The sequence below is a fragment of the Notothenia coriiceps genome, unplaced genomic scaffold, assembly GCF_000735185.1.
Source record: "Notothenia coriiceps isolate Sejong01 unplaced genomic scaffold, NC01 NC01_scaffold00014021, whole genome shotgun sequence".
Taxonomy (NCBI): domain Eukaryota; kingdom Metazoa; phylum Chordata; class Actinopteri; order Perciformes; family Nototheniidae; genus Notothenia; species Notothenia coriiceps.
Genome location: NW_011346722.1, coordinates 383,098 through 397,313, shown reverse-complemented (window position 1 = coordinate 397,313; position 14,216 = coordinate 383,098). Strand labels below are relative to the sequence as shown.

At 39.0% G+C, this 14,216-nt stretch overlaps 2 protein-coding genes across 2 annotated transcripts; both read left to right on the top strand.

Annotated features, from left to right (window-relative positions):
* The first annotated feature begins 6,442 nt into the window (after positions 1 to 6,442).
* On the top strand, positions 6,443 to 10,057 carry bbs5 (Bardet-Biedl syndrome 5). The gene is made up of 12 exons (XM_010774480.1): positions 6,443 to 6,652; positions 6,969 to 7,051; positions 7,136 to 7,201; positions 7,543 to 7,592; positions 7,724 to 7,851; positions 7,932 to 8,067; positions 8,425 to 8,520; positions 8,805 to 8,867; positions 8,960 to 9,094; positions 9,349 to 9,432; positions 9,663 to 9,686; positions 9,783 to 10,057. The coding sequence occupies exons 1-12, from the start codon at positions 6,591 to 6,593 to the stop codon at positions 9,882 to 9,884; spliced, it is 1,029 nt and encodes a 342-aa protein (XP_010772782.1). The 5' UTR covers positions 6,443 to 6,590; the 3' UTR covers positions 9,885 to 10,057.
* A 989-nt stretch (positions 10,058 to 11,046) lies between these two features.
* Positions 11,047 to 14,156, top strand: klhl41a (kelch-like family member 41a). The gene is made up of 6 exons (XM_010774479.1): positions 11,047 to 12,213; positions 12,303 to 12,460; positions 12,553 to 12,660; positions 12,750 to 12,935; positions 13,441 to 13,587; positions 13,706 to 14,156. The coding sequence occupies exons 1-6, from the start codon at positions 11,128 to 11,130 to the stop codon at positions 13,815 to 13,817; spliced, it is 1,797 nt and encodes a 598-aa protein (XP_010772781.1). The 5' UTR covers positions 11,047 to 11,127; the 3' UTR covers positions 13,818 to 14,156.
* The last annotated feature ends 60 nt before the right edge of the window (positions 14,157 to 14,216 follow it).

The window sequence follows — 14,216 nt, the reverse complement described above, 5'->3', positions numbered from 1 at the left end:
TCTTCTGGCTGATCAGACCACTGCTAAGATTGAATATGAGAATATATGTTTGATAAAAAATGTAGGTGAGTTTTCCCAGGTGCAACAAAGCAACTCTTTTTTACAATAAATGATAACTTGTCACCCTGGACACTGTTTCCTGTCCTCCTCAGTAATGTAACAAAACAGAAAGGAAATCTACATGGTATGCAATGTAACGCCAGGACAACGAGCCACAGTTGGAAAGGCATTACTTCCCAGCCAGGATGGAAAGGAGGAATAATAACAGCGATTTTAATAACTCTGTAAACATGCACACAGTATGCCATGTCTATATGTCTTAAAAAAAAGACTAGAACAAACGTTTGGCTGTACTTGAGGTTGTTATGTATCATTGATTGATTAAACATCCAAATAGGTGAATCAGTCGTGTTTATGTTTCACTCAATTCAAAAATGTGCACAACTTTCATTTTGTGTGTTTTTCTCCGTTTTTTTTAATAGTAATTAGGGCCTGACTAGTTTCTTGTCCAGTTAATGATGCAAAGAACCCGGCCGCTGGCAGTCTGATGGGACAGCAAAAGGCCAAGTCTGAGTGACTTGTTTTTTTCTGCGCCCCGTCTCCTCCCCCGTCTCTCATCTTATCTAATGACCGAGCTGCATATCTGCCTTATTAGTAATGTCCATCTAACTTTCCCTGACCTGTTATTTCAATCTCTGGCCACACACAGACACACTCACTGCTTTTATACAATCATGTCACTCATACACTTGCACACAAGGACACAGAGAAGGAATCGTACACACACACACGCACACACGCAGATTGACACACTCCCCTACTCAGCAGCAATTTGTTGCCTGTGACATCACATTGTGTGTTAAAGCCGTACTGGCACCGGGCTGCAGCTTCGTTAACTTTCCTCTTTAATGAGCAGTTTAATTGAGCTGTCTAGCAGGCCACCTGTCGGCCCGCAGCCTCATTACCATACTAATGGACTGGGATTGTTGCTCTGACAGCTCGGGCTGCACGGCCCTAACAGGCGGACAGAGAGAGAGAGAGGCCAAGTAGAAAAAGGGGACAGAGGCCACAAGAGAGGGAACAGGAGAGGAGAAAGAGTAAATTGTGTAAAGAGGAGAATGGACTTTGGTGGACGACTTTAAAGGATAACACTGGCAACATCCTATATTCTCTTATTTGACCAAATGCCATAAAAAGAAAGCAAAAATGAATAGATCCTACAGCCAGATATTGTTTTTGTATATCCACATTCTCATAAATTGCACTCCTCTGGCATAAGGACCTCCGTTGTTGTCCAAAAAACATTAAGACAAAATCAATGAGCTTGAACATAAACCGTTTATTTGACTTAATCCATCTCGGCCATAAACAGTCAGAGAACCCAATGTAGTTGAAAATGATCTCTACTATTTCCAATTTTAACTCAAATTGAGTAAGAATATAAGCTGTTTTAAGTTGTATTTCTTCAGTAAAACCAAATGGACTTAAGGGCAGTTGATTTGGGATTTGTTGACAAGAACAAAAATAAAAGCTAACAAGCCATTATCCTATCGACTTCTCAATATGTTTTTTTCATTCAGAAAATATGTTTTTTGGCTGCAACATTACATGAAAAGGAAATATTTGAAATGTTTCAAGTCTGTCTTAAAGCAATAATCATGTGTTGCTGTAATCATTCCTCCTCTACATACTGAGAGATGCTTTTCTAATGTGCTTTCACTAAGAGTGATATATTTACTTGAACACTTGTGAAAGTATACTTTAACTTTTTGATCAGCACCTACACGTTGGATGTTTATTAAAACACAGATCAGAAGTCATATTATTATACATCATACTATTTATTATTTATTTATGTACATATTCCCTATCATGTCTATTCAAGTCCCATTTCTTGTTTTTATAGTGTCGTGTTGTTTTTATATTGTCTTGTTGTTTTCATATTGTCTTGTTGTTGCGTGTTGGCACCTTGAGTTCATTGTAATTTCGTTGTACCTGTACAATGACAAATTAAAGGTCTATCTATCTATAAGGACCATGCACGACATACAAAGCACTTCCTGATGCACACACAGGTTTCAGAGTTTCAATTAAGTTTAAGAATCCATGATAGCCTGATCAGTTCACTGCGACATTCATTCAGTAATGTGACAACTCAACTACAGACCGAGTTCTCAAAGGATACCTGAGTGAAAGTAGGATCATCCTCAAGCTTTTTACACTGAAAAACCCACATCCATATCACTACCCGCAATGTTGGCTACACACTGGCATACATTTACACAGGCTGTATAAAACAGCTGAGTCAGCATTACTTAATTCATTTACAATCCATGATGTAAATCCCATCCTTGAAAGACATTGTATTCAGTCCTAATTGACAATTGCCTCTTTAATTATCATTCTGCCTATAGACAAAACACAAAACTCCAGACTGAATTTACACTGAGCAGAGAGAGATTGAATCTCAGAGGACAAACTTGCTCTCTGTGGGTTGTGTGTTGCTCAGTGTCTTGATGTGCGCTAATGTGACAGCCCAAAGCTGGCATGAGGTGATCTCAGCACAATGGAGGAAAAGGCACCACACTGGGCCTGCTACTTTGCTCTTTTCCAGGCTCATATAGCAGAGTGAACAATCTGAGTGAAAGTCAGCTCGAACAGAAGCTGTGTCAGGCTAATTCAAGACAAACTGAGTTTTAATGTGTCCTAGGAACCCCTGCAGGTTCTGCTGAGAAACATCCACCGTTTTTTGGTAAGGAGTTCTATAAACAGCATCACATTTATATCTGCTTGTAATACAGGAAGATAACCGGATGCTTTATTGGTGTTCAGTCTACCGACTAGTGTCTGACATTTCATTTGTCTCCTACATCTAATTATCCAGCTTAATTTGTTTTTGATTTCGGGATTCTAGAGACTTCAGTCAGCGTGACGGCATTAAAAGATGAAGGCGACAGAAAAGCTGTTGAAAGTGAAAGAAAAAAGAGGCTAAATAGGGTGATTACAAGTGAACGATGGTCGTGTGGATGATGGACAGACTGAGAAGAAGAGAGGTGGGGGTACGTCCGTGGTAGTGAAGCAATATGCATTCAAGGATCCAGTGAATACACTCCACACAGCCACATGCTAATGACTGTCACCATTTAATGTGTCAAATTCACAATTCCCCTCCGTCCTTCCCTCTTTCTTTCTTTCTCCTATAAGGGGCTAATTGCTCTGTCTCCTTCTTTTTGATAGAGAGGCTGTTGGTCTGTATTAAAGCCCATATTGTGGCGCCCATGCCCAACCTGCAACTCCAAAAGCAGGACCACAAGGACCACAAACCGATGCAGACACAGTGCCGAACAATCACTGGACCAGCTTTCCACAAGTCTTTGGTCATGTGCACATCCTTTACATAAATTAAAAAATGATTGTTATGATTTCACGTTTTAGCATTTCTTAAATCTCTTACATCTCTCCTGTTTGAGTTGTTAAGACCAACAAAAGTAGCAGATGGATTGTATAATTAATTATCTCTGCAGGTGGGATCTATCCCTTCTAACAACTCCAAACTTTTATTGCTGGGATTATCTGTACCTGACATTAGTAGTAGCAGACTCAGATGTTTTGAGGATCAGGGGCTGAAAATGTGTTAAAGGGCATCAGCTGTACGATAGCTGCAGCATGCAGAACGTTTTCTAGCATGTAGAGCAGCCTTTAGGGCACTGTATTGTGTCCTTTCAATTTCAAATAGGCATTCTGAATCCCTATCTGACAGTTACTGTAAACGGCGTTGTGGAGACTGTTTCAGTTTTGGCAACAACACCCACACTACTGAAAGAACAGCTATTGTGTAGTGTGCGTTACACAGTGTATTTATCGTGCACCCGGATATGTTAATTGATAGTTGCAGTGTGGGAGATTTCCTTATATGGAAAGTGATAGCTGAGCAGAATTAAGGAATTGATGTATCAAACATAATTATATTCTCGTCACCCGCCAGGTAAAAGTGGTTGGGCAGCGCTTTATGTAAAAGTGGGAGAGATATAGTTATCATAAATCCTTGCCTAAATGACCGTAACTGATTTATTTATTCAGCATTCTCTTTCATGCATTTCAAGAGAATAGTTGGTTTGATGGTTGTCTGGGTTATATCCATGATTATGATGTCTAACTAATAACAGTATACTTGTCTTCTGCTGTGTTTTAATAGCTGTTTATAGTCTCTCAAAGGGACAATTGGAGAAGGTAAGGAGAGAAAAAGCATTTTACACTCTGTGCTCTACTTTATAGTCACCTCAAAAGGTGAAAAGGAAATGTAATTACTTTTACATATTGTCCTAAATTATGTTTTCCCTGTGCAAACATTGGATAGTGGTACTGTGCCCTCTACTGACAAGCTGCCAATAGTGCAGGGAAGTGTGTGGTCCTCACGCTGCATGTCTGCTTGCCTTCTGGTCGGGTGTGAGTGCGTGTGAAACCAGGCATGTACCTCATCTCCCCTGCATGCCTTTCCCTTTCTCCAGCCTGCTCTTGACTCGATGCCGTCTCCGGGGCCTAATCCTCTGATCAGCATGCCAGGAGAGCGCCGAGGGGCGACACTGAATTAGTGAGGGACTGGTGCCTGGGGTGACGCCTCGCTCCAGCCACTTTCTCGGATTCTCTCATTGTTGACCAGGGGGTGGAGGTACAAGAGGACCACATCTTCCCCCAAAGCATTTGTTGCACATCCATCCTCCTAGCTGAGCGCATGAGACAGAAACAAAGTAAGGGTGACTAAGGCATGCATTAAGAAAAAGTAAAAATGACATTATTACTTTTCATTCCTGGACAATAGACTGATCTTTCAAAAGACGGAATGTAATCATGAATGAAGGGTGGGGGGGATTTGAATACCACTCTCCCTGGTCAGATGTGTCAGGTTCAAGTTACTTACCAAACAAAGACCAGGGTGAATAGAGTGACTTGAGAGACCAGGGGATTGAGAGGAGTTGCTTGGCACACAAACAATTAGCACTCGTCCCTGCATAGCTTGCCGAGGCCCCAAATCCCCAAATTTGTCCAGACAAATTGACTGGACCCCGGGTCTTGTTTGTCTAGCCCCGCTGGACTGCTGGAGGGGGCTTGAAGGCAGCGGGGAATGCCCCCTCTGTAAAGCACAACTCATGGGAACAGAACAAAAATGTGTGCTGGTCAGAAAATGAGCCTTCCAACACTATTTAAATCACATTGGTAAAACATTTTTAATAAATTCCGTGCTTGATTAATCATCTGAACACTGGTTACACTGTGGTATTGCTCTGCAACCCAGGATGCAAAAAAAGATAATCATTATTTCCGATGTCCAGGATTTTTTATAAAAATGTGCAGAACACTATGCGGGATGTGTATGTGGTAATTGGATTAAAAATAAACTAAATTAAGTTCAAAGTGTATAGTTTTTCATTTATCAATAGGCTATATAACTAGTATTTCAACTGCTTTTAACTGGTTGTTGGGACCTGCTGATGGGGTTAAAGACTGCCTCAGAGCTGTCGTTTCATTTTTAAACAGCAGAGAGGGCTAATGCTTTTTTTGAGTTCGAAAAAGTGGATAAAATTTAGATAAGCATTTTTTTTTTACAGCTTTTCTAAAATAATCCAATTGTTGGCTGCATCTGGAAAAACTTGGTACACAAAATAGAAACAAATATGGGTGAACCAGAGTCCAGATATTCATAAAGTATAGTGGAAAGGACTGCATAAGGAACACAAATAAACCTCAATGCTTCACGTGAAATGGTACTAGATGCCTTCCTAAATTAAAACTGCACCTGTCTAAATATAAATACCTGTCGAACATGTTGTTAACACATTCTCTCTTAGTCTTCCATTAGAATCTCCACATCTTTGAAACCTAGAATAGTTTAAAAAACATAAAGTAAGAGTGAATTACAAAAAAACAAAAGAACCGCTTTATGCTCTGTAAAAGGCAGAAGAATCATTTCACTTAACAATGTGAGTAGGATGCGGATCATAGACTGTAAATGAGGAGCCTGATATAATAGTCTTTTCTTGAATGTAAATAGCCAGGCTTGTCCTTCCAAGTAGATGTTGGGTTTGCTGAATCATCACATACCAATTTATCTCTCTGATTCATAAATTAAATCATAAGAACGTTTCCTGTCTACTTGACCACCTATCAACATTATCATTTACAGTAACAACGGTATCTCCTAATATCATTGTTATTGTTGAAAAATATAGTAGACTGAGTGAGAATGAGCTTCACTGAATTAGTGTTTAAGAGTTAACATTGCATTGCATTGTGAGGTAATGAGTAAACAGACATTGTGTAAGTGACTGAAAATATACAAAATACTATTCAGATTATAGTTCTCACTGGCAAAGGTAACAAAATAAACGACATGGTTTTGCATAAAGTAATTACCAGTGAGATTGTGAACAGGTCCACAGTTTGGTCCTCTTTCCTTGCCGTCTGTTGCCACGGTGATTACACTAGAGAGGCTTGTCCAGATTAGCAAGGCTAACATCTAGCTAGCAAAACAACGGTAGTATATTAGCTAGAAAACGTACTTAAAGTAAACTGAGGTGCTATTACCGGCAGATATGGCGTCGGTTTTAGATGCTCTCTGGGAAGACAGAGACGTTAGATTCGACATAACAGCACAGTAAGTCATTTCACGGAAATACTTGGGGGATTAAATGTATTTCACCATTGCACACAGTAGCTAACCTGTTAGCTCAGTAATTGGCTAACCTCAGGTAATGTCAGATAAAGTTAGTTACAACAATCACAAGTCACTTTATGTTATGTTGTGGGGGAAACGTAGGGTATATAACATATATTGCAAATGTAACAGTATGTCGTAGTTTAACGTCGTCAAAATGCTTAAATTACCAAACTGTGATAGCCTGCGTTTAGCTAAAGAAAGAAAACCACAACGCCAAATCACGGAACAATCTTTCCATCCATGTTGTTCACAGGCAGATGAAAACTCGTCCAGGAGAAGTACTTATAGACTGTCTGGACTCCATAGAAGACACAAAAGGAAACAACGGAGATCGAGGTAGTTAGCTATCCTGGAGTTTAAAACGGGTCCATCTCATGTCTGCTGGTCACTTCATGTATGATGTCCCTTTTTATTTTGCAGGACGACTGTTGGTAACTAATCTGAGAATCATTTGGCATTCTCTGGCCCTGCCAAGAGTCAATTTGTGTGAGTACCTCATGTCTATCCTAGGTGTATTTATTATTTAACTCTCTCTTTACTATCAGCTGAACATGTCTGCCATCTGATGGACAGTCATGGTATTAATAAAATAAGAAATGCTTGGTTAATCCCAAATTGGAAGAAAAATTGTTACAGCAGCATAAAAAAACAAGGCAATGCACAACATTTGTTAATTATATTAAAAGTATATTAACTTAAACTAAAGATCTTGTGGATGATTATTGCCACCGATTATAGAAAAGTCAAAACAGAAAATGTGCTTTTACTATTTGGTGAGATAAACATGCCTTAATCATATAGACAATAACAACCTAGATCTTTTTCAGCTGTGGGTTACAACTCCATCATTAACATCACAACAAGAACAGCTAACTCGGTGAGTTTAACTTTGGTTTTATACCTTTTAATTATAATTAATTATATCCTCACACTGTCATTAAAAGAAGAACAAATGAGATAATGATAGATAAACATGTTACTTTATTAATTGAATGCTATTTCTTTCAGAAATTGAGAGGCCAGACTGAAGCACTCTACATCTTGACAAAGTCCAACAATACGAGATTTGAGTTCATTTTCACCAATGTTGTTCCAGGAAGCCCACGCCTCTTTACTTCTGTTATTGCTGTCCACAGGTAAAACAACTCAGAAGTAATGTTTAATTCTCATTAAATGTACTTCTTACTGAATACTTTTGTTGGTCTTTTTGTCACAGGGCCTATGAGACGTCCAAAATGTTCAGGGACCTGAAGTTGCGAGCCGCTCTCATTCAAAATAAGCAGCTCAGGCTCTTGCCCCGGGAACAAGTGTATGATAAAATTAATGGAGTTTGGAATTTATCCAGTGATCAGGTGCGAGTGCCTTAAATATTTCTTGGATTTTCTTCAATTTTGCATTTGATAGCTTGCTTTCATAGATTTTCTCTGAAAACACACACGTTAAGTCTAACACTTAACAAGCACTATACTAACAGGACGAAATCAAATGTTAAATTGCATAACCCAAATGTATTTGGTGTGTGTATTGTCTATTGTCAATATTAACACACGATTTGAATGAGCAGTACAGTTCTATGAAGTGTTCTTTTGTTTAAATACATTGTAAGGAGTCAACATCTAATAACTGAAGGAAATACTTTAAGTGTGATGTGATGACTGGAGGTCATTAGTTTACAATATGAATAACTGAGTCCATTTTCTTTTTTTTAGGGTAACCTTGGAACCTTCTTTATCACCAACGTTCGGATCGTGTGGCACGCCAATATGAACGAGAGCTTCAATGTCAGCATTCCTTACCTTCAGATTGTAAGTGTGAAACATTACAATAACTCTTCATATCTAGCTGACCGGTAAATTACAGTTTGATACTGTATTGAAAATGCCTTATCGATTCTAATACAAAGAAGTATAAATGTGATTTCACCCTTTTTTTGTCCAACTTAATTACAGTATACTGAACAATTACAGTATGAGCCACCTTTAGGTATTATTTAATGCAGGTAGTTGCACTTGTAGTTTTTTTGTTATAAAGTCATGCATTGTTATTCTTTCAGTTTGATATTGTATATCTCATATTTTCTCCCCTCAAGTGGTCTATCAGAATAAGAGACTCAAAGTTTGGCTTGGCTTTGGTGATAGAGAGTTCACGTCAGGTAAATATTCTTCAGTTTGAGTCACATTCGCATTACTTTTTTACATATACCTTTGATATAAGTTTGTGAGAAAATACTCTATCGTTTTTTAGAGTGGTGGCTATGTGCTCGGGTTCAAGATTGATCCAGTGGATAAGCTTCAAGACGCACTGAAGGAAATCAACTCATTGCATAAGGTGTATTCTGCCAACCCCATATTCGGAGTGGACTTTGAAATGGAAGAAAAGGTACAAATCTGCACTCGATATTAGTATCAATGACCCTGAGCACCTCTACAGTATAACATTCAAACATTTCAGTCTAAGCTAAACTGTGGAACCTGTAAGTCTATTTTTAAATACTGTTGTTGTACTGAATGTTCACAGCTAATCTTTTGCGTCTGTATTCCCCTAATTGTTTTGAATACTACATTGTAGCTGGCTTTTCACCGGTTCAGTTGATCTTGTTGTCATAGCGCTGTTTGTCCTAACAATGGTTTCAGCCCCAGCCGTTGGAGGAGCTCACTGTGGAGCAGCCTCCTGATGACGTGGAGATTGAGCCCGATGATCAGACTGATGCTTTTACCGTGAGTTACACTCATCTTTCCTCTGGGAGTTGATGGTTTAGTTTTCAAACTCTCAGAATAGCTGCAAGCTAATGCCCTTCAGTATAAAGAACAAACATGATTTCATGTTGCCTAGTGCTCATGTTTGTACAGAGCCATGCTCATCAGACAACAATAACCTATCATCACAGACAACATGTCCCATTTCTTTTTTAATAAATGTGGGAATTGTGTGTGATTCTTGCCCACAGGCTTACTTTGCTGATGGAAATAAGGTAAAGTCTCATACCTATTTATATCTTAAGCTATATTTTTTAAATAATGTAAATCCAAAGTATGTTATGTCCTAACTCTTTTCATTTGTTTTAAAGCAACAAGACCGTGAGCCAGTTTTCTCCGAGGATTTGGGCCTCGCCGTTGAAAAGTTGAAGGATGGTTTCACACTTCAAGGACTGTGGGAAGTCATGGGCTGAAATAATAAGAAACATTTATTTGTAGGTGAGGTTTAAAGTTGTACAGTTTGTGCATAGATACTTTTTGATAAGAAGAGAATACCAAATTCAAATGTGGGATATTTATATAACTAGATTATTAAATATAATTGAGTTTGTGTTGTTTAAAGTTAATAAATGTATTTAAATAGATATTGGAGAGTATTTTTTTAACATTCTTATAACATAATTGTATGTTTGTACTGTATTACACCAAAAATACATTTTCATGTGGGAAGAAAACAATGATCACAGGCTAAATACATAACTGCACAAGGTGCTCAAGTATTTTACAAATCTGTAAAGAGGACAAACAGTCACCTCCTGTGGCAGCAGCTGTTCACTGACCCTGTCTTCTTGTTAGGTAACTCCCCCCACAAATACTGAATCACACTGAAGCAAAGGAGTCATTACTATCAGGGAAGTGTGACTCACTTCACATGTAGTCGTCTCCAAAATACATATGATTGTATTAAATACCCACAAGTGTGAACACACATTAAGTGCTTGAACAAATAGTCCTGCCGTTGTCTCTCTCTGAACCTTCATTTAAACCTTGAGGAATTATTCGAGGCAGGCTCCCGTTTTCAACAATGTCAAGATTACAATTAAACCAGAACCAATACACAATGAAAAGTTGAAGAGAAAAATACATTTAAAACAGAAAAACACCCAATGAAAAAGTTAATTAGAGAATAATCAAGCAGACATTACAGAATACATTTAAAAATATTTAGGTTATTTCAAGAGTATAGTCAGTTTTGGTGTTTAACTTTAATTGACCTGTATATACAATTGTCAAGTTTTAATGTGTGGTAAAGTCCTCTAAGTATGTGTAGGACTATATAATTCAGAATAAAAGTAGTTTTCTCAAATGTATTATCTGCGCACAGGACTTGTATGTGTTTTTTTTAAACTATATTTCCCCATATTTGATAAACAAGAAGCGGGGAAAATATCATACGATATTTCTGCGTGACCATACAACAATGTTGTGACAAATGACTAGGGTGACAAGGCTCCACAGTTGTTTTTACCCTGTGACAGCTGGGTGAGCCCTCCCATTGGGCCAATCTGAATTCTTCATGTATTGGGTGGTTGGCTATATTTAGAGAGAGCACGGTTATATTGAAGTGGCCTCAGACCTGGCTGCCCATAGTTCTCTCTCTTCACCAGCTAGGATAGACTGTTGTGAACACTTCTGTCCACTTCCTGTCCTGAAAGAATGGATCCTCAAAGCATGAGGGAAGATCTCCGTCTGTTTCAGAGCACTCTGCTGCAGGATGGACTCAAAGAGCTTCTGAATGAGAATAAATTGATTGATTGTATCCTAAAGGTTGGGGACAGAAGCATCCCCTGCCATCAGCTCATTCTGTCAGCTTGTAGTCCTTATTTCCGGGAGCTTTACTTCTCAGAAGATGACAAGGAAACTGATAAAATGGATGTTGTTCTGGAGAACCTGGATCCCGATGTCATGGAGGCGATTGTAAATTACATGTACTCAGCGGACATTGACATCAATGACGACAATGTGCAAGGTATTTTGGCGGCTGCGAACCGCTTCCAGATCCCCTCGGTGTTCACGGTTTGTGTGAATTATCTCCAGAAGCAGCTGTCAGAGAAAAACTGCCTTGGCATCTACAGGCTGGCACTGATGCTGAACAGCTCCAGACTGGCACTGGCATCCAGAAATCACATTGCAGACCGGTTTGAGACCATAGCCAAAGAAGCAGATTTCTTAGAGCTCTCTTCACCTGAACTCTTTGCCATTATTGGAGCAGATGCATTGAATGTAGAAAAAGAGGAAGTAGTGTTTGAGACCCTCATGAGGTGGATCAGGAAAGACAAAGAGAATCGTGTGAAATCCTTGGAGGAGGCCTTTGATTGCGTTCGTTTCCGTTTACTCCCAGAGAAGTACTTCAAGGAGAAGGTGGAGAAGGATGAAATACTTAAGGCTGATCCTGAGATTGTTAAAAAGATCAAAGTTATAAAGGAAGCCTTTGCGGGGAAGCTGCCAGAGAAGAAGAAAAGTGAAGAGGATGGGGAAGAAGAGGAGGCAAAGTTGCCTGGTTACCTGAACGATAGCCGCAGAACTGGCATGTATGCCAAAGACATGGTTCTGATGATCAATGACACCGCTGCCGTGGCCTATGACCCCCAGGACAATGAATGTTCACTCGCTGCAATGTCAGAGCAGATCCCCCGAAACCACGTCAGTCTTGTGTCAAAGAAGAACAATCTGTATGTGTTGGGAGGACTGTTTGTAGATGAAGAGGACAAAGAAAAGCCATTGCAGTGCTACTTCTACAAGGTATAAATCTGTTATTGACATGGCAGATGTACACATCAAAAGTTATGCCTCATTTGGTTTTTCAGAATATCTCATAATGTGCCTTTCAGTTTGACAGTCTCGCCGCTGAATGGATGGCCCTCCCGCCCATGCCCTCCCCCAGGTGTCTGTTTGCTCTGGGCGAGTGTGAAAATGTCCTCTTTGCTGTCGCAGGAAAAGATTTACAGTCTGACGCGTCTCATGACACTGTTATGTGCTATGACACTGAGTAAGTCCCAACCATTTTGGATTAGCTCACTCAGTACATTTGTCTTTTTGAAAGTTCTGATGTGCATTTACTTTTGATCTGCTCTTTTTTAGAAAAATGAAGTGGAGTGAAACTAAAAAGTTGCCTTTGAATATCCACGGCCACTGTGTGGTCTCTGAGAACGGGCTGGTGTATTGTATCGGAGGAAAAACAGACGACAAGTGAGATTGCACTGTAATGCAATTGCAAAAATGAACCTAAATGAGGCAAATTATGATTTTAACATTCAGAATTTTTGTCTTACTTAAAGCAAAGCAACAAATAAAATGTTTGCATACAACCACAAGAAGTCAGAGTGGAAGGAGGTGGCTACCATGACGACACCCAGAGCCATGTTTGGGGCAGTGATCCACAAAGGGAAGATCGTTGTCGCTGGAGGCGTCAATGATGACGGCCTCATAGCTTCTTGTGAAGCTTATGACTTTGGAACCAACAAGTATGTGCTTTTTATTATTTCAATTTTGAAAAGCCCATCCAATTGATGTGCATGTCATGTTTCTGGTATCACATTTATTTAGTTAAATAGTTAGTTATACAACCCTGAAGTTTTTGAAAGATGTGACTTAAACATGTTCAAATGAGTCATAGGAGCCCATACATTTTGTTTTAAAGAAATGCAAGTTACATATACATTAGTACATATTTTCTATTAACATATAAATCATTATCAAACATTTATAAAATGTTTTTGTAAGATTTGATCACAATTAGGCAGTTAAACCAAGTGATTTTTTTTCTGATCTACAGAGTGCATAATTTAAAGTATTCTAAAGAGGAGAAAGCATCCAGATTAAAAAAAGAAAAAAGGGGGAAAAGTCAGTTTATTCTATAAACTAATATTATTTCCTCTCAGAAAATGATGCTGAGATTTTTAAGAACAATACAAAAAAACGACCACACAGCGCTATCATATTAACACAGCTGAGTCCACCTTGTTGCAGGTGGTCCCCGTTCACAGAGCTGCCCCAGGAGAGGAGCTCAGTGAACCTGGTGAGCTGCGGGGGGCAGCTGTTCACTGTAGGAGGCTTCGCCATGGTGGAGAATGACAACAAAGAGTGTGCACCCAGTGAAATCATCGACATTTGGCAGTATGTGTGGATTTTGTTACATTAAATGTTAGAATATGTGGTGTCATCTTGTTCACTTTCATCTACAATGATAACTATCCTCCTACTGTATAGTGATATCTTGTTTCTGCCTCACCAGGTATGAAGAGGACAAGAAAGAGTGGAGCGGTATGATCAGAGAGATGCGTTACGCAGCTGGAGCCTCCTGTGTGTCCATGCGCCTGAATGCAGCCAGAATGCCCAAACTGTAAAAGGCACTGCAAAATATTATGTACATGCTTTCATTTACTGGCTTATTGTGAATTCAATATTTAAACATATCAGATTTCCTGTTTGCCTGTTGTGTGTGAGCAGTTTTAATTGCCATATTTCTTTAGATTTGGACCAGATTTTGTTGATTCCGATCTACTAAAACACATCAGTTGTTCAGAATATACTTCTTCTTAAAATAAATCATATTGTTATTGTTGTATACTGGGAAAGGATTGCATAGAAATTGAGTTTTTCTTCTGTTGATCTGAAAATGCTTCTATAACATTACATCAACATGGAGCCTGTACATGATCAGTATTAAAGTATCTTCCACAGGCTCACAGTGTCTGTCTGACATGTTGTTTTGGTTTGTTTTTACATGGACAACATCCACATTT

Coding starts and splice junctions, on each gene's coding strand:
- bbs5 (XM_010774480.1), top strand. CDS start 6,591: ATGGCGTCGGTTTTAGATGCTCTCTGGGAAGACAGAGACGTTAGATTC. Junction 6,653..6,968: donor AGATTCGACATAACAGCACA/GTAAGTCATTTC, acceptor TGTTGTTCACAG/GCAGATGAAAACTCGTCCAG. Junction 7,593..7,723: donor CAACAAGAACAGCTAACTCG/GTGAGTTTAACT, acceptor TATTTCTTTCAG/AAATTGAGAGGCCAGACTGA.
- klhl41a (XM_010774479.1), top strand. CDS start 11,128: ATGGATCCTCAAAGCATGAGGGAAGATCTCCGTCTGTTTCAGAGCACT. Junction 12,214..12,302: donor TGCAGTGCTACTTCTACAAG/GTATAAATCTGT, acceptor TGTGCCTTTCAG/TTTGACAGTCTCGCCGCTGA. Junction 12,936..13,440: donor TATGACTTTGGAACCAACAA/GTATGTGCTTTT, acceptor ACCTTGTTGCAG/GTGGTCCCCGTTCACAGAGC.